At 44.2% G+C, this 27,270-nt stretch overlaps 1 protein-coding gene across 1 annotated transcript in view; it reads right to left on the reverse strand.

Annotated features, from left to right (window-relative positions):
• The window catches only part of Slc24a3 (solute carrier family 24 member 3), a 465,376-nt gene that overhangs the window by 174,966 nt on the left and 263,140 nt on the right, over positions 1–27,270 (reverse strand). Inside the window, exon 3 of the mRNA XM_041670589.1 lies at positions 2,760–2,836. Coding sequence (XP_041526523.1) covers positions 2,760–2,836 — 77 coding nt within the window. The remainder of the gene's footprint in view (positions 1–2,759; positions 2,837–27,270) is intronic.

A 27,270-nucleotide genomic window follows, 5' to 3' on the forward strand; every position in this document is an offset into this window, starting at 1 on the left:
TGTAAGCAAGGAGGTACGGCTGAAGGGTGTGTGTGTGTGGGGGGGGGGTAGATCGTACCCAGTGCTCTCCTTACCCCATGCAACCTCTAAATCACATCATGGCAACTTGCACATGAGTTCCATAACCTCTCCATGCCTGGGCATCCACCTCAAGCTCTAGCGGCTCTGAAATCCCACACACCCATATCCGCAAGCATGTGATTTCCTTCTCTTGTCTGGAATCATCCCCAGTTTTCTTCCTAGGTCTCCTTTTGTGACTTCTGGCCTACCCTTCAGGACCAGCCCCATCTTGGCTCCACCTGTGCCTCTGCTGAACTCCCTCGAGCAGACAGAAGAAGCCATGGTGAGCACACTGCACGTGCCCTGTTCCATCTCACAGCACACAGACTTCCTGCACGGTAACGCTGTCTTTCATTCCTCCGGAAGCACCCAATGGAGAACTATCAAACCATACGAGCTCGGGGAGTACTTCTTGATGTGGGGTCATTGAACTTCTTGTAGTTTCGACTTGTGCCTTCATCTGTTCCTGCTGACCCCTAAAACCCTCTTTGCCCTTACAGCAATTATTCTTCCATCCCAAGGTGTTGTCTGAAAAACTTCCTGAGCAAGCTAAACTTGCTGGGTAATGCGTGAGTTATGGAGGGCTGGAGGTGGGGTGGGGGAGGTGTGTGTAAAAGCATCTGCCCAGCATTGCACAAATAATAACGGTACAATTCACGTTGCTCGGTGAGCCAAATGTGATGGAAAGGGCTCCCCTCCTAAGGCATATTTCCCCTGCAGACGCTCCAGTGGGTCAGAGGTGGCCTTCGGCAAGGCAGCTGGGTCAGCAGCTCTCTACCATGTAGCACGATTTCCCCCTCGTCCCACCTGGCTCTGCCCTGGGTTGCAGCCGTGCATGTGGAGTACAGGTAGCAACTTCAAGGTGAATCCACCTGGGTCCCTTCCTTCCAAGACTGGGAGTTGGGAAAGGAGCCTGTGCAGACCTTGGTAGTCAGCTTGAGGCTGTGTATTTGTTCCTTTTCTGCTGTGACAAAATACCCCAACCAGAGGCAAATTAAGGAAGCAAGAGCTTTGTAGGCTTATAGCAGGGAAGGCATGGCAGCAGGTAGCCAGGGTGGGAAGCCGAGAGATTACATCTTCAGTTACAGACAGAAATTCTCTCTAGAGTGAATGAGCTCTCAAAGCCCACCTCCAGTGATGCACTTCCTCCCGCAAGGCTCCACTTTCTATCAGTGCCACCGACTACGGAAACCAAGCATTCACATGATGTGAGCACATCTCTCATTCAAACCACCACAAGCTATGTGGGTAGATAATTTTCTGGACTCTATGCATATGTAGATCAGAATCTCAAAGGGATGGACACTGACCTTGGTCCCTGCATTTCTTGCCTGATAGATTCTGAAGTGCAGGACCGAGGTTAGGGCACAAAGAAGCATTAGATATCAGGGACTACAAAGTACTATTATGTGGACTCACATTCCTGTAAGGAAGTGTCTAACAGTAATAGCACATGGAGCACATGCTGTCTGCTTCGTTTTCATGCCAGCTCAGAACTAGTGCCACAAGCTCCAGGAGCCTTGTTGAGTAACCTGACCTTGTGAAGGGCACAGGAAATTCAGAACCCTCGGCCTTCCACTGGGAATAGCATGGCAAGGAGGGCCCTGCCATATGCAGCCAGTGGCACGGCTGTGGGAAGATGAAAGCCCTCACTGTTTGGGCCGAGACCAGAACCTCATCTCTCAGATGTCAAAGCAGCAGGGTGCTGGTAGCTGCTGGGGACATCTGGATCCCACTCAGTGTCTGGGACACCTCAGCCTGGTGACAGTGGAGCCTCCATGGTGCCGAAGGTGGCATCCCCATTAATTGTTTAGTGCACACAACTCTGGAAGGGCAGGGAGGACTGGCAGGTTTCCAGGAATCTTATTTATTTGGTGTTTTCTGGGGTAGTCTTTGCTAAATGTCACGTTTTTCTGTCCCCAGGTAGGAATGCAGTAGGAAGAGAGTTGGAGAGTCAATTACTTTCTCCAGGAAAGGGGTCAGCTCAATGACTCATGGAGCTAGGAGGTGAACCATCTTGTCAGAAAACATGCGTAAAGCAAAGACATTAGAGCCTCAAGCCCACGTCTGACGTGACTCCAGAGCCCAGGAGAGGCCTACAGATCACCTTAGGTGTAGGCTGAGAATCGGTTGCTAGATCCTCTTTTTGGACCATTGTGGGTTTGTAACCAAAACTAATACATGGCTTCCACCTGGAAATCCAGCTCCCAGAGGCTACAGCACTGCAGAGGCCACATGAAGGAGCCTTGACTGATGGGTCCAGAGGAGCCCAGTGAAGTCCAGGCTCCTGAGACCTCAGAGTGAAACAACACTCTGGAAGTGTACCATGCAGCCCAAGCTACCCAAGTTAATATGGGAAGGCATTCCCTCCATGTTATTCCTGAATGGGTGACACTGAGGACCCAAGAACGATGGATGTAAACAGAAAACTTACTTTACAGCAAAGGGCTCTGTGTGAGCATTGACACGAACAGGTTAGTCGGGAAAGAAATGCGAGATGAGAGATGGCTCTCAGGCACTAAAATGAGAGACCACAGACAGACGTCTGCCAGCCAGTCTTTAAGAGACAGCACGTTTGGAGATGGTCTATGACCAGGCAGGGAGGCAGGAGGACGTGGAGCCTCTGGAGGCATTTCTGCTGTCGACCTACCTTCTGCTCCTCAAGCCCTTCAGGCAGAGGCACAAAAGGGGCTACTTACACAGAGCACGTGGAGGACCACCGCTCCTTGTCGTCGGTCTTCGTTGGAGAAGATGTCCCTGGGGAATTCATGCAGGGCTAGAGAACAGAGAGAGAACCAGCTCAGTACAGATGACCTTTCGAATACAGCTGATCTAGGACTGTGTCCCCAGCACGGACTTTAGAGTGTTTTGGATTCTAGGTCTCAGAGCTTGCTTAGGAACAAAACAAAACAAACTAAAAGACTTGAAGTTCATGAGCCTCTAATTAGAATTTAGTACTTCCTCCAAACAAAAAGTGGTGTTAGCATGATCTCAGTCCCTACGCCAATGCAAACTGTCATCTAGAGTTATCCATTGGTGTCTATGAGTGATTGAATCTGGGATTCCCAGGACACAGAATCTGGGCATGTTCAAGACCTTTTTTGGAAAATGGCATGGTATTTGCATGTCATCTCCAGATGACTCATAACTTTTCCTATAACGTAAATAGTATGTAAATGTTGCCATGCTGGGACGTTTAGGGAATGATAAGAAAAGTCTGCACACAGGAATAATTAAAAGCTCTTTTCCACTGTAGTTGGTCGGCCTGTGGTACGGAATGCACAAGTGTGGAGGGTGCATTCCACTCCACTCCACTAATCTGCCCAGCTCTCCCTCATCTCTCCAGTGCTATTTTTGTAGAATATCACTTGGAAGGAAGCTGGGTGTCGTGGCACACACCTTTAATCATCTCGGTGAATGCAGGCAGATCTCTGTGAGCTCGAGGTTAGCCTGGTCTACACAGTGAGTTCTAGACCAGCTGGGGCTAGAACTACATGGCAGGGGGTGAGGTGGGGGAACCTTGTCTCAAGAAAAAGTTAAGTGAGCAAGCATGAAATTAGTATTATAGACTTTTATAATATTTTCATTCAGTGTGGCCAGTTTTTATTTGTAATCTTCAACTTTGCTGCATGCAGTGGAAAGGGATTTTGTGAGCAGGGTACCTAGGCTTCACTTCACAGGCCAGTGAAGGGGTATATTTAAGTTGCCTGTTTCTCTCTCCCTTACACTCCCCTGGCTTGGAGCACTCCAGCACCTCCATCCTGCTCTGGAACTCTTATCTTCTTTCTGACCTGACCTACATTTGCCAAAAGACCGTGCAACTCAGGAGGTAGCAGACACCCTGCCTGCTGTTGTCATTGTCCAGCCTTTGGCAGAGATCACCAGCTAATGAAAGCATCTTCTCTGGAGCTTGATGATGTCTCGACTGTCTCTGTAGTGAGCAGTCAAGGTAGTCATCACCAGAGCGCAAAGATTGCAGGCCAGTATCATGAACATAGGTTTGCCACTCGTCCTGTCTTGCCTTCTCCCCAAAGCAGAGTTGCAGACAAGGATTTAGGGGTGTGTAGCTTATCCTGGAAGTGACTGCAGTGTATACTGTAAATGAAGAAGGCCATGAGACCAGGAAGGGAGGATAACTAAAGAGCACCATAAAGGATGCCAGGAATTAGTCCTGCTGGGCAACCCCGAAGCTCTCACAGAAAATATCTCAGTATTGTGGTTCACTAGCTAGGGGGATCTGTCCAAGACACAAGCTACTGGCAACTTTTTCCAAAGATTCAGTTTTCTGTTTCCAAGATAGCATCAGGGTAATATACCCTGTGGCCTTGGATATTTGTTCCAGAGAGTACATCTGCACACATCTGTACAGAGTCTCACCTTCAAAAATATAACAAGGAGAAGAATTAAAAGTACTGACTACTTATTTGCAATCTTTCCATTCTCTTACTATCTTCATTGTAATAACTCTATAGAAGGAGATAATTAGCTCGGATGTATGAATCATGTTGTAATTTATAGCTGACCTCCGACTAGCCATGATGCAAAGGCTTCATACATTCAGTGAAATCATACTTTGAATTCTGAATGTTGTTTAAATCCTGGGCTATCAATATGTGGTACATATATATTGTACACATATATGTATTTATGTATACATATATATATATGTGTACACACACATATATATGCTACAAAATATTAAGTTTTTTGAGTTTAAACACATATAATAAACACATAATTGTTATATGTTTGTGTATGCCATGGTATTTCAATGAAGTTGTTTTAGTTTTTTTTTTTTTTTAGGCTTGCCTGTAGGTTGCTAGTTAATCACACTTGCTACTTATATCCCAGCCTTAGGATGGTGAAATGGTGGGTTAGGAATAACAAGAATGTCCTAGATACCCCATGTGTGTTTCTATAATGACACACTTTTAAACATGCCACACTGAATTCTTCTGATTAATTAAAAAGAGGGACATTGGAAGATTACACCTTGTAGGCAACAGTGAAGCTACAATATAGAAATGACAATGTGAGCACCAAAATCCTCAAAATAAACTTTAAGTCGCTGTCAAGTCCTGGGCCCTGCAGTGCTGCCAACTATTACACTGAACTGTCTCAATTCCAGCACTATCCCACCACGAGTCTAACACCTCTGGATTGCAGTTTACTGGTTTGGGTACCATGAAGGATGCTCTCCAGGGTCCCTAGGAGGAAGCCATTAGCTCTGAAACCTCTCTGCTGATGAAGGTGTCTGTGTGGAGGTTTCTGATGTCATCCTCAGTTGACCTTTGACCATTTTGAGCTTTCCCAAGGTAGAAGGAATTGAGTCCTAGTAACCACCTAGTAGCTTCCACATTTCCCTGATTTCCACTAAAAATGGATGGATTGATTCAACATTAACTTTTCTATCCTCAATGTCACTGCCACAAAATGTTTCAACACTGGCTCAGGGTCACAACCTACAGTTCTTCCCATCCTCAGATTGATAGGTTGCTCAATTAACTCATCGATCACAATGGCTATCACAGAATAGTTAGAAAGCCAGCAGGTTACCCTGAGAGGCAACCAAAAGAATCACACGTGGGAGCTGCTGAGTAAGATTCCCAGCTCAGAGGACAATAGAGATGGAAATGAGTGCTGAGGGTCATTTTGTCATGAATGTATGGTAGCCATCTAGTTCTTTACTCCCTGCCTAGGAGAAATAATATGGCTTTAGTCAATAACAGGCTTAGGGAAGCATATGAAGGAAGCTAAGGTCACATAGGAGACACCATGGGAAAGGAATAAGTAGGTATGAGTCTGGATTTGTCCTATGACCACACTGGCACTAGCTCTGTCCAATGCCACATGGATATAGTTAAGTGAGCAGACTGGAAGAGTCTCATCAAGGGCTCCATGCCACTAAGATAGAACTTGGTTCTGAATGCTTAGCACTTTGATTTTCAGTCTCCTTGAAAGTCAGCAAATGGCTACTGGGTGACAAAAAGATCAGTGAAGGTTAAGCATGTCACAGAGCTTTGCTTTGGACACAGGAAGAGACTAGTTAGAGAGTTCCAAGCACAGTCAGCATGTGGACCTGATAAGAATCCTGGGCACAGCCAGGCTGGAGACCATATCCTGAGTGGATTAGGGCCCAAGGGACATGATTACACATCAGCAAAGCCCTGAGCAGAAACCCAGGTCCTGGCCAAGTCAGAGGCAGCAGAGATGGAATTGCAGAATTGAGTTTGGTGTCTTCCTTCCTTAGCTGTGAACAACCCCTGCCCCGTTCTCTCTTAGGAATTGGTATTGTGGTAGTATCCTGAGCCTAATCTATCACCAGCTGTGGAGAGTCTGGCTATTGGTTAAAGATGTCCTTCCCTTTAGAAGATCTGATTGGCCATGAGAAAACGCATGAAGACTCTATGCAGTGATGGTTGGCATCATCCCATCCCAATGCACACCAAAGTCTGGGGGAAGAGCAACTGGCTGGTGGTGGAGCTTCCTTGATAAAATGATGTGGCTTGCCCAAGGTGAGATGAAGTAGGGGGTGTGAGGTAGAGAAGGGTGGGGAGTGCACAGTGAGTCAATCAGATGCTTTCAAAACAACTCGCTCCAAGCTCAACCATAAGAAAATCTTTTTTGATGGTTAGTAGTGGTTATGTCAAAGGAGCAACCAGGTTAGATATTCTCCGAGGATGCTTCGCCTGATATCAACCACACTCAGGCTGACCAATTTCTAATATAGCTCTTCTCTGAAAACACACAGTAGGCTGATGATGACATTATGATGGTGGGGGTCTCAAGACTACTCTTGTATATTTTGCAAAGAATGTGTTCTACAGTTTCAGGTATCAGTTTGCTCACAAATCAACTAGAACACACTTGAGTGGCCAATGGTGGAGTCAGTGGAGCGGGAAGCCTCTGAGAGCTTGTTCTCTGCTTAGCATGGTCCCAAGGCACTGATTCTCCAGTACCCTTGACTAACTTTTGTGTTGGACAAGGTAATCAGTTTCAAAAAGAAAGGCCTTAAGCAGAGCCACAAGTGGTACATACAGAAACCATTTGCATATTGGTGTGGCCCCACCCAGTGCCTGCTACAGTCTGTGGCCAAAAGAATACTATAGGTTAGGTGGCCCAAATAAGAGATGTTAGGTTCTCTCAGTTCAAGAGGACAGAATCCTGGGATCAAGGAGTCAGCACGATCAAGTTCTCAGGAGGGCCTCTTCCCAGAGTACAGAGATTCGCCTTCTGACTGTATCTTTGCACATGAGATTGGAGTGAGCAGGAGTCTCTTCCTGGTTATGCATTTATCTGCAGGACTAGAAGGCAAACCAGCACCTGCTAGACCACACCCTGTTGGTCTGGGCCCCAGCCCTTGGTTTTAAGATGGGTATTGTTACAAAGCTGAAGCTGGCTTCGAACCTACCATGTTATCCGAGTCAGCCTTAAACTTGTTTGTATTTCTCCTTTAGCTTTCCTTGCATGACTGCAAGCATGAACCACCATGCCAGGCTCTCTTCCTCCTCATATGGGCCACCAATTCCTTCTTGATTATTCTATCTTATGACTCATGTCATCTTAATTATCGTCCAAAGATTTCACCTTTGAAGACCATTACACTGGTAGAACCTTTAATATGTGAATTCAGGAGGGGGACACACATGTGATAAACAGTCCTATGGCATATCCCAAAGTCCATTTGCACAAAAACCTAAAAGAGAGGATGTTCAATGTATTCATAATGATACAAAGGTGTAGACATATAGAGTCAGACACTTACACAAACGTTTTTGCTTTGGCCCTCAACAGTGAAGCATGGAGGACAGGGGCAGGAGGGAGGATCTTTGACTGAGCTCAAAGTCAAATTAATCTGCCATTCAGACATTCGTACTGAATCCAGTACAGTGGGGTTCACATACTAGGACTTCTCCCACAGTCAGCTAGAGTGTAGCAAGTCCTCGTATTAAAGGTTCAATTCTACCACATCAGAAGGTGCTTGGACTCATTTGCAAAGGGCGCTATCCAATGACGCTGGCTGCACACAATGAAAAGGGAAAAATACTGTCACCAGAGGTCCACCACGTAGTGCTTTTGAGGCGCGGGGGGGGGGGGTGGCATTCTCCAATACTGTCCTTTGTCTCTGTTTGCTTACTGACACCTGGGATGGTGTCCTCCAAGGGGTCTCGCCACCATTCCCTCTGGTCCAAGCACATAATATGATAAAGAACACATAGCAGATACCTATCTTCAGTGAGATAGACAAAGAACTCTGAAGAGAGAAGCTGTTGCTCCTGGTGGAGGGAGAGAGTAGTTCAGCTTCCCTCACTGGCCAAATAGTTCAGGGAAGAGTGACCAATAGCAGATAAACTCCTCCCACACAGACAAGGCAAACTCTTTATGTGGATAGCACTCCGTTGCCTTGCATATACTGTGTGTGGGAAATGATGTTCACAGAATGGCTGTGATTTTCCACACGGAACATATGGAGCCATACTCAGCTGGAAGGCTGGGCCAGTGGTCTCTGGCCTCAATTCCAGTGTCTGTAAAGAGGATCAGACAGTGCAGGGCCCCCGGAGAGTTGATGCCCAGTGCTAGCCATACCGTGAGGGTGTATTTCTCATGCCAAATCCAAAAGAACTGAAAACATTTCTTGTGGATGGAGCAGGATACTCACTACCTGTGGGAACACGACAGACAGATGGCGATAGTTTGCATAGGGTCTATAGTATGGAATAGAGATGAAGTTCAGTCCCATCCATGCTCCCTAGAGCCAGATCTCCTTCAGTAGACAGGCACATTGGTGTCATCTTTGTATAATTTCTGGGATGTGTATAAACAATGTATGTAGAATACCTACCATTAAGCTGCCTGGGTCTATCTAGCCTATTCTTAATACAATGATAACAAGTCTCTGGTAATGGCATGAGGCAGAGGGTGCATTCATCTCTGGTTTGGGTATGGAAATCCACCTATTACTAATTCCAGCTTGCCTTTTCATCCGCATCCAAAGACGGTAGTTAGTCCATGAGAGGCGTGCATGTGATTTCTATGTTAAGGCTATGGGAAGCCCCACAGTACATGTGGCATGCTGAAAACACCTGATGATGTGGGGAGATAACCTCATCCAGCAGAGAGCTCCCCCTACATAACATCCATCTATTTCAGCTCCTTTCTTTCTTCCCTGCAATTTTCTTTCCAGTACAGCCTGTCAATCTGGGGGCCAGCAACGGCATCAGTGCTGTTCCCATGGAAACCACTGAGCGCTGAATGAAGCGGATCCCTTTTTCCAAGGCAACAGCAATCAGTGTCCTTAGGTCTGTCTCCTGGGCAAATTAACAAGGCCTAAGAGTGATAAATATAAATGGAGGGTTGCAAAAAGGTAGAACATGTTTTGTTTTGTTTGAAAGGAAAAAAAATACTTTGGACATGAACATCGTCTTTAGACAACTTTGTCATATATTGATCAAGAAACAGCCCAGGATGGACACGGAACTCCCAGAGGTTACACTAGGAGCAGATAACGGCTGTGGGAGAAGAGACTCTTTTGTATACACTGTCTGCAAGCTACTCAGGCTGTCTACTGCCGAAGCTTTGGTGAGTTGTCATCCATGCTCAGATGGGACTTTTTGGTGATACAGCGGTCCAAGTGGCGTTCATATTCTTGCAGTAACCCCACTAAATCCATTGGTTCACCAAGCTGTTTTTGGACATACCGTTTCTTTGGTCTGGGGGGTGACTAGAAATGGACTTTCCAGGCAAAGTCCCTCAAGAGGCCAGATCCTTCACCATGTCTGGGCAAATAGAATCTTGGCTCATGGACTTATCAGACTCTCACGAACAATCTTCTCAAGACAGAATGCCTACTGCAATCCCATTGATTGCCCACCAACGTGGGGGTCTGAATGCTGCCTAGCTGTTCCATACAATGATGGTGACTTTACACTACGGTCAGACACTTCAGACTGTCTTAATGATTCTCCCTCCTTCATGCAGTAAAACCAACGACTCCCACTTTTCCCAACTGGAACATTCTGAACTCTGCCAGGTGTGGTATTTACTTGGCTTCCTACGAAGACTTCTCCGACTTTCTGTAGCCCCGCTGAAGCATGGCAGCATCGATTAAATGACTTTCCAGCCACGTTGTACTTCTTGCCTATGGATGTATATCTTTACTTCAGGGGACACTGTGAGCTCCCTGAGGACAGGAACCCTGCCATTTCTCACTCTGTTGCCAACACCCACTAGGCAAGGATCCATGAAAATAAACTAAATGTCAAGTGAACTTAAGTGTGAATAAACACAGAGGGCCCTTTTCCCAGGAGGTGGCTTTTGTATAAACACAGGACAGAATTACTAACTGGGAAACGTTGGAAGGGACATTTCAGTAAAGCTCTCAACAGCTCCATCCCAACCCCACTGCCCATTAGAACTGTTCATAAATATCCCTTCTCTTTCTTTTCCAAGGACTTGGAAGGGGGCCTTTCTACAGTCCCTTCAAGGGTGGGTGGGACCAGGAAACTAGTCTAGTTAGGAAAAGCAGAGCACAATACCAGTTGTATGTGGCTTTGGAAGGCAGTGCTCAGCTCAGCAGCTTGTATTCTCTTGCCTTGGAGATCCTGAAAACATAGTAGGGTGAATCTCCCAATCAACTGGATCTTGTGGCATATCAGAGTCCCCATTTTCCCTGATGCATGTATTTTGTTTAGGCAGCATGCATAAAAGTTACATTTTCTTTTTGTCCTCACTGAGATTTTTGGAGCTCCTTGTTACCCAGAACACCATAACCTGTTGTGAGCAACATGAGGTTAATAAGGGTCTCAGCATCCTGTGACTTTTCTGATAAGACCTCAGCTGGCAGAAAAACTTGACTGTTTTCTTGTCTTCTTTACTGGACTGGGAAGATGGTGAGATTACAGAATATTTATTCTTCTCAGTATACCCGGCACTTCGCAAATATTCACTTTAGAAACCAACACATTGTTCATAACCAAGGGTCCCTGAACAAAATAATTCACAAGAGAAGGCATGTGCAAGGACATGCAGGCTGAATATCCTTGATCTGAGATGCTCAGGGGCATGGAGGTTTTGCATTATTTATAATATTTTAGACTTTGGAATACTCACCTAAGTATAATGAGATACCTTGGTGTTAGGACCCCAATCACTTATGCTTCATAAGCACCTCCGACACATATCAGGGAAGAAATTTATAAAGCATTTTAAACTGATGTGAGAAACAAAGTTTTGTAGCCAGAAATTTTCCATATCACATTGTTGCTTAAAAACATTCAGATTTGGTGTTTGGATTGGATGTGCTCAACCTGTATATGCACAAATTAATTTTCTGAATGTTTAGTTTCTGGAAGTGTATTAGAGACAGTTTTGATGTATTCGTTTATGTATACAGGTGGGAGGTGGGTGCATGCACACTTGTATGCCTACGGAGCCCAGAGAATAACTTTGGGTGTTATTTCTCAGAGGTCAGCTAGATTTGTTTTGTCTTGTTGCCTGGTTTGCTGGTTGGTTGGTTTGAATTGAGACTGGGTCTCTTGTTGGTCTGAAATTTGCCAAATAGGCTAGGGTGTCTGGACACTGAGCCTCAGGGATCGACTGCCTTCAAAGTTGGTATTACAAGTGTACGCTATTATACCCTGATATTTTTATGTGGGTTTGAGGGGATCTAACTTGGGTTCTTGAGCTTGAGGACAAGTCCTTTGCTGACAGAACCATCTCCCCAGAACCCTATTTTCTTATTCTCAGATTACACAAACTTCAGGAATGAGCACAAAAGGGAAGATTCAGGCCAAGGGGGATACTAGATATCCAGGTGCTACAGATTAATCTGAGATCTTTTGGATTTGTGGGTTTTTTTTTTCTAAGAACTATCTCTTAAATGCTTTGACTAGTTTACTAAGTAACTGATACCATGCAAATGTCTATCAAGTTAGCATCCCAAAGAAACCTAGTTATGAAGAAGCAAACAATTGAAGGTCCTCATCACTGAGGTTGGGTGGTGACAAGGCCAAGATGAGAGAAGGGATGTGCTTCAGTCTATGAACACACCCTGGTAGTTTCAGGATCCTGATTTTAAGGACCAAAATAAGTTTTTAGAACATGCAAACATATATTCTACACTGCTTCTACATGGTAGGAAGCATCATGCTCAATTTCAGACAAGTGGTCTCAGGCCCAAGAAGGCACAGTAATCATCCCAAGTCCGCTCAAATGTCAGAGGAGAAGGAAGGCCTAGGCAGGGTGTGACTAGCTTTGTTGACTCCAGAATGTTCCTTTCCACAGCACTGCTAAGGGCACACTGCCACCATCTTTTTAACTTTATGTTACTATTGTTATTGTCGTGATATTGTTTTGTTCCTGATATAAGGCCTCACCATGTAACCCAGCTAGCTTTGACCCCCTGCATGAACTCCTGAAGTTCCGGGATTACAGATGTACAGCACCATCACATCTGAATTTTCTTAACTTTTAAGGGTCAAATTCCTTCTTTCAAAAAACCAAAGTGGGCAGATTTAGAGTGCTTTACATTAAGCAGGATGATATACCCTCACATGTGGAAAGTAGCCAATAATATATGTATATATATAAATGCATACACATGTGGCTATCGTATAACATGTAGAAAAGAAACAAGAAAGGCTCAATATAAGAAAATGAGGAAAGATTGAATGCCAGTGATAGACATGAGTTATTAAGGAGGACATAAAGCTAATTGTTTTCTAGCCCTAATACTGTCATGAATTGTTTTCTTTTGGTGATTTTTAAGTGCACAGAAATATATTTGAAAGTGAAAATGTAGAAGCCAATGTAAAGATCCATAGTTTCCATTCTGAATGGTTATTATAACTGTACAGATGATTGTTGAGATTTATACACTTGGGTCTGGTTAACACGTGCGCGCGCGCGCGTGTGTGTGTGTGTGTGCATGCACGTGCGTGTGTGTGTTTCGAGGCAGGGTTTCTCTGTGTGGCTTTGGAGCCTGTCCTGGAAGTTGCTCTGTAAACCAGACTGGCCTCAAACTCACAAGAGATCTGCCTGTCTCTGCCTCCCAAGTGCTGGGATGAAAGGCATGTGCCATCACCAGCAAGACAGAGGGGTGAGCAGCCAAGGTGCAGAGATGAAGAGAGAATTCCCTGACCAGGAATTGAACCCAGGTCATGGAGGAAATTCAACTTACTTAAATAGTAAAGTTTATTTTTTTTTAAAAAAGAAACAGAAGCAGATCAGTTTTGCATGAATAAAAAAGCATCTTCATGAAGAGAAATCAATACCTGCTTAGAGTAAAGAGAAATCAATGCCTGGTTAGAGAAGAGCTACAATGGAGAACACATCCAACTATCAAATGATACTGCCAGTCAAACTGGTTGAGTTAAGATCAGTCAGTTAAATGCTTAAGGAATTTTAGAACTTGGGAACAGGCAGCAAAGGGATCACAAGTTTCAATCTAACCTGGAGTATGTAGCAAGATCCTACCTACCTACCTACCTATCTGTCTGTCTGTCTATGATCTGTCTATCTATATTGTGATATGACTTTTGCTTACCAAGGCTGATAAGAGTTACATAAATGCCTGACTTAGGATTCATTCCTCACCAACTTGGAGGTGTGCAACCTTGTCTTTATCTTTTTGAGTCTTAGTTCCTTTTTTTAAAAATACTATTTATTTATTTATTATGTATACAATATTCTGTCTGTGTATATGTCTGCAGGCCAGAAGAGGGCACCAGACCTCATTACAGATGGTTGTGAGCCACCATGTGGTTGCCGGGAATTGAACTCAGGACCTTTGGAAGAGCAGGCAATGCTCTTAACCACTGAACCATTCTCCAGCCCCCAGTCTTAATTCCTTAATATGCAAAATAGGATAATGAACACAATATTAATTTATATGGTTATTATGAAGATTAATTGTGAAGATGCTTATGAAATATGCAACACACAGAACTGGGTAAGTACTTATCAAAAAATAGGTCCCTTTTCATTGACTAGTATTAGAGAAAGAACTAAGAGCCAGTGGGGATTTCCTGAGACCTCAGTGTCCGCAGCCTGGCATCCACCATTTTCATACGCATCATCAGCCCCCACATCTCTGCCTGAGGGTTTGCTCCATATCTGAGCTAGGTGCAGTGCCAGGCAGTAGGGGTTCTCGTTCTTCTAGGAAGTCTTCCATCAAAGCCTGACGAAAGCAGGATGCACCCCTCCACATTTTATGACAAATCAGGTGTGGTTTACATGGTCAGAGCTCTCAATAGAAAGAAGTGGCTACTGCCAGTCCCTGGCCTGCTTGGCGTGCTTCAGCTAACTGGCTGCCTTCCTTTCCCTGTCTCACGATGTGGCTTGCAGATTCATCTCCCTAGGTTCACCTGCCAAACAATGTGTTTGTGTCTGAGCCAGCCTCAGGAAGGTCCAGATTAAACAAGGAGAGCTAAGAATTCTTGCACTGTTACAATTCAACGAAGGTTCCCTTTCCTATCAGAGGATTCATTTGTGTTCAAGTGACTAGTCTCATGAGCAATTTCTACGGGGCTTATTCTATATGTTCATGGATATACACAATCTAGCCCCCATTCCAGGTCCCCATAACCAACTTCAGGCTGGGAAACCATCTTTGGTTATATTTTTTTTCCATGGTGCTGAGGTTGACTTAACACTCATGACAAGCTTGAGTGTTAAGTCAAGCTACTTCAGAGTTCTTCTTTTCATGTCCTCATTGGCAGAAGAATTTAAATCATCATCCCCCAAGCTTTTCTCCTGGAAAGGAACAGACATTCTTTGGAACCGAAGAACTTTGATCATTCCTTACGTAGACATTTGGCCTGGCAAAGCAATGAAATCTAACTTGATGAACAAGAAACATATTTTTTATAAATACTATTAAAAAAACAACATTAGTGTTGCTTGTATCTGTGAGCCAGCAGCTGCCACAGAAAATAGAGTGATCTCATGAACAACGCGCCATTCGAAGGTCACAAACATGGAAGCAGAAAGGAGACCTATTTGCAGGTGACAGCTTGCATTTTGTTGATCATGTGGGACTATCAATTCTCTGTCCATAAAGAGTTCTCATTAAAGGAAATAAAATATTCATGGCAAACACCCCTGTGGAATTCAGAAACTGTGTCTCTTTCTTGGACTTCACTGTTCCTCAAAATATTCCTTGGTGCCAATGTCAAAGACAATGTTTGAATGGATGACCCCAAAGTCCAGTTCCATTTCCCTGTCCATGCTGTTCTTACATTTGCTTGGTGATCAACAAACACTCAGAACAAGAAGTTGATGTACCCATAAACTTGCTGAAGGTTCTTTTAAATGGTCCACTATGGTTGGAAGGCTTGCCTAGTCCCTCAACACTATTGGAAAGGAAGAAGTTGTTTTTTTTAAGGAAAAAAATGTTTAAATTAGTTTTTTTAGAATTTAATACTTCTCTGCAGGAATCCACATTTAACATTTTTCCTCTTTAAGCATTTGATTTATAGAAGATGAAGTGCATAGGTCAAGTGACTGGAGGTTTCAAATCAGTGACATTTTTAAATGTTAAATCGCCAAATCTCAGAGCTAAGAGTAACCTTTCAGTGTTCTGTTGGTCTACAGATGGGAAACTAAGAACCAAAGAATTTGGTGATAAGCACAAAGGCTTCCCTGTGTCTCCTTTCAAAGCCTGGTCCTTTTGTCTCTCCATGTTGTTTCAGGGATAGAAAGCAGGGCTCAGCTCTTACCCTCAGTTGACCAGCAGGGACTGGCTGAGCATGTGTAATAGACACAGTGCGTTGACGGTATCTGCTATGGTAATGAGAATGGGAATGAGGACTTGAGTGTTATTTACACTGAAGGTGTGTAATGCAGGAATGACTGGCTGCCATGACTCCTCATAACAGTGCCTCCTGCCACTTCTTTTGGTCTGCATTTTTTTTTTTTTTGAGATAGGGTTTCTCTGTAGTTTTGAAGCCTGTCCTGGAACTAGCTCTTGTAGATCAAGCTGGCCTCAAACTCATACAGATCTGCCTGCCTCTGCCTTCTGAGTGCTGGGATTAAAGACGTGTGCCATCACCGCCCGGGTTGCTCTGCACTTTTTAAAAGAACACAATTTACTTCATAGGAGAGAAAAGCATAAAGGTGTTTGGATGTGATCCCTATAGACACCAAACATACTCAAGCATCTGGAGTAGGTTATTACTATCCATAGTCAGTTGCTCAAAATTCATGCTAATAAAGGAAATTTCTAAGAAAATTTATATCCAGTGGGAGAAAGACAACATATCAGTGAATTAAGCTGTGTTTACACCTTAATTTTATACTTGGCATCCTCTGGCCTGTTCTTTCATGGGAAAATGCAGTTGTTGCCTAAGGAGATCATCTGCCCCCGTATCAGCTCTTCTGTAGCTCTTGATCACTAGCATACAGTTGTGGACCAAAATATTCAATCTACCAGTCACACACGTGATTCTTCTCAGAACAGATTTGAACTCGGGTTTCTTTTTTGGTAAATATGAACTCAGTTTTTGTGTTTTTTCTTTTTTGTTGTTAGATAAGTTTCTGTGTTCAAAGTATGTATTCTACACACCGTGGATCTATCTGTTAGACAACACCTGTCACTCAAAATAATCGGATACTAACCAAAGATAGCAATTAACCCAAGCTGAGAATATTCTTTCATCATTGCTTTTCAATTCCTTGGATCACCACTGGGCTCTGGCAATGGTCTACGATCACTTTGAATGAAACAGCCTAAGTGCCTTTTGTGTTGACTACAAGTTTGTGTCTCCAGTTAGGTTCCATGGGTGTAGACCAAGAGTAGGAACCAATGACAAAGGAAATGCTTTGGGAAGGCCATGTCTAAATTATGGTGCAGGGCAGACAAGATCAAAATGGGAAAATGGGAGGGTTTAGAATCTACTTGGTGGATGGCTAGTAAGTTTTGGCTGTGTGTATGACTTCACAGATGATATATTGAAGAGACTTTGGGTTCTGATATCTTCCCCTAAAGAGTACAGAATTTTGTTCTAAAAGGAAGTTGGATTGCCGCAAGGCCAGCTGTTGTGGTAGTTTTAGGATTATAGGCTTTGGTGGAATTTCTGGGGTGGTCATATCTTGTGGTAATGTAGACTTTATTCTAACAAGCCTGCTTTGACTGTGTTCTTGGTCTTGGGAAAAGGTCACTGTAAGATTTTGAAGGAAAGTCTAAGTTAGCAGTTCTCGACCTATGGGTCGTGACCCCTTTGGGGATGAAACAACACTTTCACAGGGGTCAGCTAAGACCACCTGCAAATCAGGTATGTATTTTATGATTCATAACAGTAGCAAAATTATAGTTACAAAGTAGCAATGAAAATAATATGGTTGGGGGGGGGGTCACCATAGCATGAGGAACTGTATTAAAGGGTCCCAGCATTAGGAAAGTTGAGAACTACTGGTCTAAGACATTATTTAACTTGAGAACTTAACTTATTACTCTTGTCTGGCCAGTCAATCAGTCTTTCAAATGTTGCTTCTGCCCTCTCCTTCCACCTCCCCTGGCTGCTTGGAACTTCCCTAGGATGCTTGGAAATTTCCCAAGCAGTTTAGGGGGTCTGTACATAAGAAGAATATGCTTATTCTCAAACAGTTTTTGACTTCCATATATTTTATGACAACAGGTCTGGGAGCTCCAAACTGTAATCTCTGATGTTCTGACTCAGGAAGATGACTGATTTCTTCTTGAGCTTGGTTCCCCACATACCACACATAAGAGGGGAACCTACTGATATGCCAACCTAACATGCCTTCTTTCTTTCAGACTTCCTATTCCCTCTGCTTTTTTTGTTCAGATAATTTAAATACTGATCGTTTCAGTATATTGTCCAATGTTTATAATAGTTCCTATAGGAGACTTGATCTGCTGCTATGATCAGAAGCCCGGATTCTATACTTCATCATTATCTGCTGCAAATCAAATTACAACAAGACCGATACACATAAGATTCCAAAAATCTGTTATTGGTCACATTGAGCTATTATAGAACTAATGTTGCTTAGAGCAACTGTATGACCTAACGCTAAATAAGGCCGTAGAGGTGTAAGGGAAATAATGTTGATGGTTAGGCTGTCAGATAGGATAGGAGACCTGGAAGATAACCTAGTTTCATATTGTATCATATAGCTAAACTGAGGACTAGACAAAAGTAAGATTTGTTTGTTTGTTTTTTTTGGTGGGGGTTATAGGAGGAGACACTGCAGCACCCCAAGGCTCTTGTCTATAAATATTTCAGGGTCAAGCCATCCCAACAAGCAGTTGTGGAAATTCTGATGGCTTTGACAGGCAATGCCCTAAGGCTTAGAGGCAAGATCATGTGCTCAAAGGCTACACAGTGCTGCCACCATCTATAGCTAAGGACATGGAGTTGAGTTCTTTGGGAATCTGGAGGCTTCCTTCTATGTTTCCTATAAGTGTCATATTTTGATGTTCCACGTGAGGTGGGCAAATTGAAATTCACAGCAATAGAAGGCAGGTGTTTAATAAAAGCTTTTCAAGTCCAGACAAATCTGTGAAATCTTATACAAAGGAAACAGAGACTGGAAGTCAACTGACAAAGTCCAGCCATTACATAAAGCAAATAAAGGAGTTAGTTTGGATTTTTTTTAAAAGAAAAATTCTGCTTCATTCTTGATTTAGTTGAGACATGATAATAAATACCACCTTTTCTTGTTTTCTTTCAAAGAAAAGAGGAAAAGGGAACAACAAGTGGGAGGGAGAGGTTACAAATCATCTCTGCATCAGACTCTCTCCCATCACACTGACCTCTGGGTCCCCTCAGAACTTAGGGGATTGTGCCATTGGCTGTCTTTGTGTCTTCCTCTGTGGCTATATTTCACTGTATAATTGACTTCAGTTGAAGACAGATTGAAGGAAATCTTTAAAGCAACCGATACCATTATTTTGAAAAAAAAAATCATGCTGAGGTCATGGCAACTTTATAACCTCTGAGATAGAATGGCGTAGGCCATGATATCACAGAGGTCATACGCTAATGCACATACTGACACCACAAGCCAGGATAGATCTCAGCCTCAATTCCGCAAGGCTGATCCAAAAAAAAAAACCAAATTCCCCTGTAGCCTCAGCATCAAAGAACCATTGCTGTACGTGTTGAAGAGGCTGGGCAGCATGCAGCAGTTCCCTTTCACCGCTGTGACAAATGCCAAATGGAAACAACCTAGAGGATGACATGTTTATTTTGTGTGTACGTGCAGAGTGTCTCCGCCCACCACGCCGAGGAAGGTACTGTGTGGACTCTGCACACAGTCGTGGTCTAGGAGGCACAGAGATCAGGCCAGGACTAGGGGCCGGGGAAACCTCCACATGCCCACCCATAGCAATCTATTTAAAGTATCGAGACCCTAATTCCCAGAGATTCGGCAGCCGTCAATAGACCATGCCGTCAGCTGGGGATGGGGAGCATTCGAGACATGAACTGTTGGGGGACGTTTCAGTTGGAGCCGTGACAGTCACTGTTATCATGTGTTATGCTGGGAGGTTTGAGTTCGTGGAGAAGGTGGAGCGAAACAGCACAGCTGACTCCGGGAGGCTGGAAAAGAAGCTCACATCATTATTTCCCATCACTTCTCATGAACACTAAGTGTCAGGGCTTTTCATCTAGTTCTGTTGAGAAACTTTCACCAAATTACTATTTCAAAACATAATCCCTTCACTGTTGGAGCCACTATTCCTTAAAAGTTAGGGTCTGTCTTTCTATGAAGCCCTACCTGTTCTGGAAACCACTTTGCCGACCAGGCTGGTCTCAAACTCACAGAGATCCGCCTGCCTCTGAATAATAAGTTCTGGAATTACAGGCGTGTGTCACTACACCCAGGCTTGAATCTACTTTTTAAATAAAAATAGTGCATTCTGTGAGAGACTCTAATGCTAACATTTTCCTTCATAGTTCAGATGAATGTCATCACAGAATCAAATGTATCTGCACAGAAAGCTTGCATCTCCTATGTGACAATCAGACAGGAGGGCGGGAAAGGGCCTTCTTATCATCTGATGATGGAAAAGATCAGAGCTCGTGGGGAGCCAGGATGGAGGGAGCAGGCCCTAGCCCGATGGTTTCCTGTCTCCAGGAACCGGAATCTGGAGTGGAGAGGGATAACGAAGGAGCAGCTTTGTCTTTCTCTAAGTCTTTGGCACAGAAGCAAATCAAGAAGCTTATTCTCAGCAATTTCATGTCAACAACTCTTCCCAAGGACACAGAGCTGCTCAGAGAGATCAAAATGAGTACAGCTTCTTTATGCCCCCAGCAACATGCTGTAATCAGCTCTGTGGGGACCCAGATGCTCACTGTCCCTGTCCATTGAACTTAAACACTCAGGGTATAGCTGCTATATTAGCCATGTCTTTCTAAGGCTGTCAGAGGATGACAAGGGATTTGTGGAGTCAATAGATCAGCTGGGGAAGCCAGAGTCAAGTGTATGTGCACATACACAAGAAACACAAGCGGAAGAGTGCCAGGATAGAAGGAAGGTGATGTCCAAAATCATGAATATTATGCAATATATGTGTGCATGTGTATATGTAAACAGGAGTTTTGTACCTGAATATATATATGTTCATATGTATAAATACATGCATATTCATGTAAATATGTAAATGTAAATTTAATGGCCTGAATATTTTTAATTCCCAATGTGATGGAATTGGGATGTAGGGTCCTTGGAAGAAACTGTTTGAGAAGGATTAGGGCCCTTATAAATGTCGTAAGAGGGCTGTCCCTCTGTTCTTTTCTTATCATACCTGACTACAAGGTAGACATATACCCAGAAGAAGAACCTTCACCAGGACACAGCTATTCTGGCATCCTCATTTTAGGCATCTAGCTTCCCAAACTGTGAAAAGCAAGTTTTGTCTGTGAGTTATTAGAGTTGGTACTTCACTATAGTACCCCAAAGGATACATGTAAATTCTACACATCTATATCTGAGTAACAACCAGTTTCAAACAAGGGACCTAAGGCAACACTGGCATTTCAGTATTTGGTCTTAAATTCCTAGTGGTTGACTGGGCTCAGTCGGCAGCCCCTAGCTCCATCACTCCACAATTACAATCACATTGGATCTGGACATACATGGAACCTCAAGCTCTTAGTACCTATCTGACACATGGTCTGGAGAGACCCTAATGCCTGGAGACCACTATAGCTAAAGTTTTTTGTCCTCCCTCTCTATATCCCTATGATCTTTCTACGTGATCTTTCCTGTGTGGGGATGTCTTACCCAGTGGCTGATAGTTCTGTGTTTGTCTTCCAAGGCAGAGCTATGAGAAAGTCATGTGACCTGTAATAACCTAGCCTGGGAAGTCACAGAGCACAGCTATCACCGTCTGTGTATCAGGGAAGTTACTAAGGTCTGTATGGTGTTAAGGGGAAGGAGAATGAACTCTCTCTCTAAGTGTGTGGTGGCGGGCGAGGGCAAGATTCTAGAAGAGAGTTATTATAGTGAGTAGTTGAAAAGATGCATTTTGCCTCCTTTGAAATGATAACTTTATCTATGACTGCTTTTAGAGAAAATAATAGCTAATGATACGGATCAGTGTGCAGTCTGTGAAGTCAGGGAGAAAGAGGTGACCCCAAGTCAGGACAGTGGATAGAGACCTCATGAAAGGAGACCGATTTAAGTGGAACCTTGTAGACAGAATAGGCTTACACTGCCCAGAGGAGGTTGGCCAGGTGAAGAGGAAAGGAGAAAGGAAAGAACAGAGACAAGAGGGAATAGGCTACCTGTGTCCTCTGTGGTAAATGCTCTGTGATGGTAATGACCAAACTTGCTTTTTAATGCAAACAGGGACATTCGTGCATCCCCATGCCATTGTTCCCTGCCCATGACCTTCCCTAACTCTCAAAATACCCCTGAGAACTCTGTGGGAAACGGAGGCCCACCTTACAGAACAAGTAGACTTCCAGGGGCGGGTCTTCTAAGCCAGGTATCCATCCCCTTTGATACCACTGCAGTGGTGTCTTCACAGCTCAAATGCAAGCCTGAGTTTGCATTTCTCCAGGTTCAGAGGGATAAGCAAATGCCTGTGCCTATCCTACAGCCGTCATTGTTTTTCTAAAAGTCTTTACCAAGAACTGAGAGGACATGTAGAGTGGCATTAAATTTCACTAACATCTAACATGAAATCCAACACTAGAATTGGTCAATGTCTCCATTAGCCTTCTATGAAGTCTCAGCTAGAGAGACACATCCCTATGGCGTGTAGATTCTGGGGCACTGATCCTCCTCACTGCAGATCTGTGGGTCTGTCCTTCTGCCCTTTTCCTTTTCTTTCCCTTTCCTTTCTTTTCTCATGTAATACCAGCTAGTCTCAAACTCTCTGTGTAATTAGGATGACCCTTAGCTTCTGATATTCCTGAGTGCTGCGATTATCGATTATTGTGTACCAGATGCAGCACTTGGGGGTTGCGCCCAGGGCTCTATATCTGCTGGGCAAGCCCTTTATCAGCTGAACTACATTCATGGCCTTTGTAGTGAATTTCTTGATCTTATCCAGTGTCTGCTATTCAGATGGAAGAGCTCTAGCCCCTCCCACTCTATAAAGAACTGAATTGGGAGTTTTTCTCTCTTTTGAGTGCTAGCAATGTTCTTTTGGCTTTGTTATTTGTCCTGGGCTAAGCATAAGCAAGGACCTGACTGGGAATCTCCATTGCCTGACATTCCCTTGATGAGAAAGCATGCTGGCACCTTGAGCACGACACCGCCTGTGCTCAGGACCTCATGTTATCATTGGGACACTTCAGGGTCTTGGGATGCCAGCTTCTCACTGTCTGCTTAGGCAGACAGTGGTATCGGGACTTATGAGAGACCCCAGTTTACAACAGAGCCGGGTTCTGATGCTGCGTGAGAGCTGGTTTGTAACCATGATTCCTAAAATCTCTCCTGAGAGCTGCTAGTATGGACAGGAGCAGGTGCTTCATCACTTTCCCAAACACTCATTCCTTGAAGGTATCCAGGGCCCCCCTGAACTGAGAGTCCCCACCATGATGTGCTATTTGGTGTAGCGTGCTGGTGCCCCGTCCCATGCTGATTTCTTACTCATTATGCCAGGCTGTAATTTCAACATCGCTTTCTCATGAATGTTTACTTCCAGGGTAACCCAGAAAGCACATCAACACTGCTCCTTATAGTGGCATACTATTTGTGTTTGAATAAATAAAGCTTGCCTGAAGGTCAGGGCAAAGCAGCCACACTGGTTAGCCATAGAGGCTGGGCAGTGGTGGAGCATACCTTTAATCCCAGCACTACAGAGGAATGCAAGGTGGGATGAGACAGGAACTAGCTCCTTGAGTCTGAAGATTTCTTAGATGCAAGAGCTCTCTACTAGCTTGGCTGTTTTGTTTTTCTGATGTTCAAGCTGAACCCCAATATCCGTCTCTGGGTTTTTATTAATCATGCTACCGCTTCTTCCTCCAACACTTCCTTTAGCACAGAGGAATTCTGTGCTAATTCGTTACAAGATTAGGGTACAAAGCTGGTGAAGTGGGCGGTGGCTACAGCTGAGACCTCGATACAGAACTCTATGCTTTCCCTTCAAACACGAGGCTCCCAAGTGAGCTACACACACCACTTCAGGGCCCATCATTCCCTAAGGGGTGCCTGTCTATTTGTGTTCCGTGGAAGAACATTCTTTCTGCCTGGCCTCACACATGCCTCTGTGTCTTTGCTGTACTGGAATGGGCTGGCTGATATTTAGGGCGGATGGATGCTAGACTGGACTTGCTTTAGGAAGTTTTCAGTGGGAAGGAGGGAGGCTTGGGGATGAGGTATGGAGTGGAGAAGCCACAGAAACAACTACCCATGGCCAAAGTTTCCATTCCCTGTGCCAGCAGAAGGAAGCCAGGGGTGTCCCGGAGGCATGGCTGACTAGCCAGAACTGAGCAGCAGCTAAGGAATTGTCTTCTCACAGGACCTCACTAGTCTTGAACACATTCCATGTGTCTCTGTGTTTGTTCATCACATCCTTTGTCTCAAACCTTGCTCTTACTGGGGATTTCAAATATGTTTTTGTGCTCTGGAAACAGGGACACTCCACTCAGGTGACAACAGGATGCCCAGTCCCAATCTGGACGAAGGCAGGGGATTTCTTTGGATATTAGAACCACATGGCATGAAAGAACTTGGAAGCTTGAGTTTGGCAATGGAAAATTTGTAATTTATGTTGACTCTTTCCAAATACCAGAAAGGCAAGTGGCAGAGAAAAGGTGTGGTGCTCAAGCGAATGGTCAGGAGCAAGACTGGGCATGTCCAAGTGAGGGAAGCCTTCCAAATACCTTCCACGTAAAAGGTATGGACCACACACATTTTGGCCAGCCTTGCTTTCCCGAGGGAAACTGCCCTGCCATGAAATGATTGGAATCAGCTCTTTTTATGCCCTCATATTTTAATAAGCCTGACTGAAGAGCTGAGTGGCTGTGTCCATGCTGGCAGTGTTCTATACAGGAGAAGCTGTTCATGTTTGACCAGTTACCTTAGCTTATGCATTCCACCCTGTTCTTCATCCCTCTATAAACCAAGCTGATGACTTGGAAAGCAAAGGGAGCTCTTGTAGCATGCTGCTTTGCCGTGAAAGGGGCAAGAGCTCATACGACGGTTTCATCTTGCAGCAGAGGTTTCTGGCACCTTCCTAGAAGCCCTTCCCTGACTGATGTCCTGCCACCCAATGCTGGCATGCAGTCTGCTAACAGCCCCATGCACACTTTCCTTCAGTTAATTGCCCTTAGCTAATATATTCTACTTCAGCCAGAAATGCCTGCAATATTGAGTCCTTGCTCCAAGAGGATGGTACAGCCAATATGTGGCCAATGCAAGGGAGTAGAGGCCAGAACATGCACCGAGGCTGGGCAGCTCTGTGGTGGCGGCTCCCTGCTGGTCTTTTTTGAACCCCACCTGAGATAACCCCTTTGGCTGACGATTGTAGAATGAAATATAAAATGTGTTAGAAATGGCTACTTAGGGGTAACCAGAGTAAGCTTTGCCTCCAGAATCCTTCCAAATTACTGTGGCCCAGGACTGATCCAGTAGTTCCAGCTCTTTCTGCTCCAATCTAAATTTCCAGTCTGTTAATAGCTGCCATCCAGGCTGTATCCTAGAAACTGCCGGCACAGATCAAAAATTGGATTTGCCATTAACAAACAAGTGTTTTATAGATGTCCCAGTTATTGCTGATCATCCCACAGTCTCTTATTTTTAGTACATTGTACAATTGTGAGTCTCTGCATTAATCCCTGTCTACTGCAAAAGAAGATTTTGTTATGCGGATTGAAGGATGCTCCAATCTATAGGTATAAAGATAAGAATTTAGGAAACAGTTTATTATTATGTCAATTTACCTGAATAATAATATCAGATTTCCCCGTAGGGCCTATGATCCAATCAGCCAGGGGTTTGGGGCCCAGGTAGCAGGCATGGGTTCTATCTTGCATATTGGGCTTTCAATGCGATCAGACTGGCTGGTTAGTCACCTAACATTCATGCCGCTGTCACACCAGTGTGCATATCTTGCCAAGCCAGTTGCTACTGTAGTTCCCATCTGGGTAAGACCGTGGATGGTTCTATTTGCTGGCAGTATGCACAGAAACTTACAGAACTGTGAAAACTAGTCGGTAGGAATGAATGTTCCTGGTTGCTACTAGCTTGATTTCTCCATGTCCTATAACTCGAGTATGTGTGTCTTCACCGATAAGATACCATCTCTAAGTTGGAGTTACTCTGGCTGTGATGGAACACCATGACCAAAGCAACTTGGGGATGAATGGGTTTGTTTGGCTTACACGTCTACATTGTAGTTCACCATTGAAGGAAACCAGGGTAGGAACTTAAACAGGACAGGAACCTAGAGACAGGAGTTGATGCAGAGGCCATGGAGGGGTGCTGCATACTGGTTTGCTCCCCCATGGTTTGCTCAGCCTGCTTTCTTTTAGAACCCAGGACCACCAGCCCAGGGATAGCATCACCTACAATCAATCACTAATTAAGAAATTACCCTGAAGGCTTGCCAACAGTCTGATCTTATGGAGGCATTTTCTTAATTGAGGTCCCCTCCTCTCAGATGACATAGCGTCGTCTGACATTGTGTCAAGTTGACATAGAACTGTCTAGTATGTCATCTTCGTTAGGGTTATTATTGCTGTGATGAAACAGCGTGACCAAAAGTGAACTGTGAAGGAAAGGGTTTATTTGGTTTTACTTCCACATCACTGTTCATCATCAAAGGAAGTCAGAACAGGCATTCAAACAGAGTAGAAAACTGGAGGGAGGAGCTGATGCAGAAGCCACGGAGGGATGCTGCTTACTGGCTTGGCCATTATGACTTGCTCAGTCTACTTTTTAAAAATATATGTTTATAGAACTCAGAACCAGCAGCCCTGGATTAGCACTACTCACTCACAAAGGGCTGGGCCCTCCGATGTCAATCGCTAACTAGGAACATCCCCTCCAGCCAGATCTTAAGGAAGAATTTTCTCAACCGAGGTTCCCTCCTTTCAGATAACTCTAGTTTTTTGACAAGCTGACATGAAATTAGCTGGCAAAAGTACTATCATTAAGTTTTCAATGGTAACCCAGAGCAACAGCAAGGCCTTGAGATGTTTGTGGAGGAGTCTATGGGACTTCACTGGCCAATGGCTGGAAAAGAGGCCCAGGAATCATTACGGAAGAGGGGGCAGAAAGACTGTAAGAACCAGAGGGAGAAAGCATCTCGGTGAAAGAGCATTTCGCTTGAAACAAGAGTGTTGTTGTGCACATGAGCTTTCACTATGGCTGTGACTGTACACATAAGACCTGCACTAGACCGAGTTACCCAAAACCCCAGCATGGGTCGGGACAAGCTCATGAAGCTCCACGTCTATTTGAGCAGCTGTTGGCACTAGTGTTGGTTAGGAGAGGTCGAGTCAGCTTTCTTCAGAGATGCAGGGCCTGAAAAACATGGGTAGCCTTACCAGTCTCACAGCCATGTATACCCAGACATCATTAAATGGCTTGTTCTACATTCACTGCCCCCTGAATTAAAATATTTCAGCCAACTTTTTTAAAAAAGTAAACAACTATGCTGTTTTTTCCTCACTAAACATGTCTCTGACAGCTAAAATTAAGTATGATTTTTATTTCTGAAATATTCCCTTGAAGTCTGAACAGGGACTGTGGGTGAGTGGGTGGGGTGTTCATGTTTTAATGAGAAAT

Source organism: Microtus oregoni, unplaced genomic scaffold (assembly GCF_018167655.1).
Source record: "Microtus oregoni isolate MIOR12 unplaced genomic scaffold, Mior012 000020F_ref0000438, whole genome shotgun sequence".
In the NCBI taxonomy this organism is placed as follows: Eukaryota; Metazoa; Chordata; class Mammalia; order Rodentia; family Cricetidae; genus Microtus; species Microtus oregoni.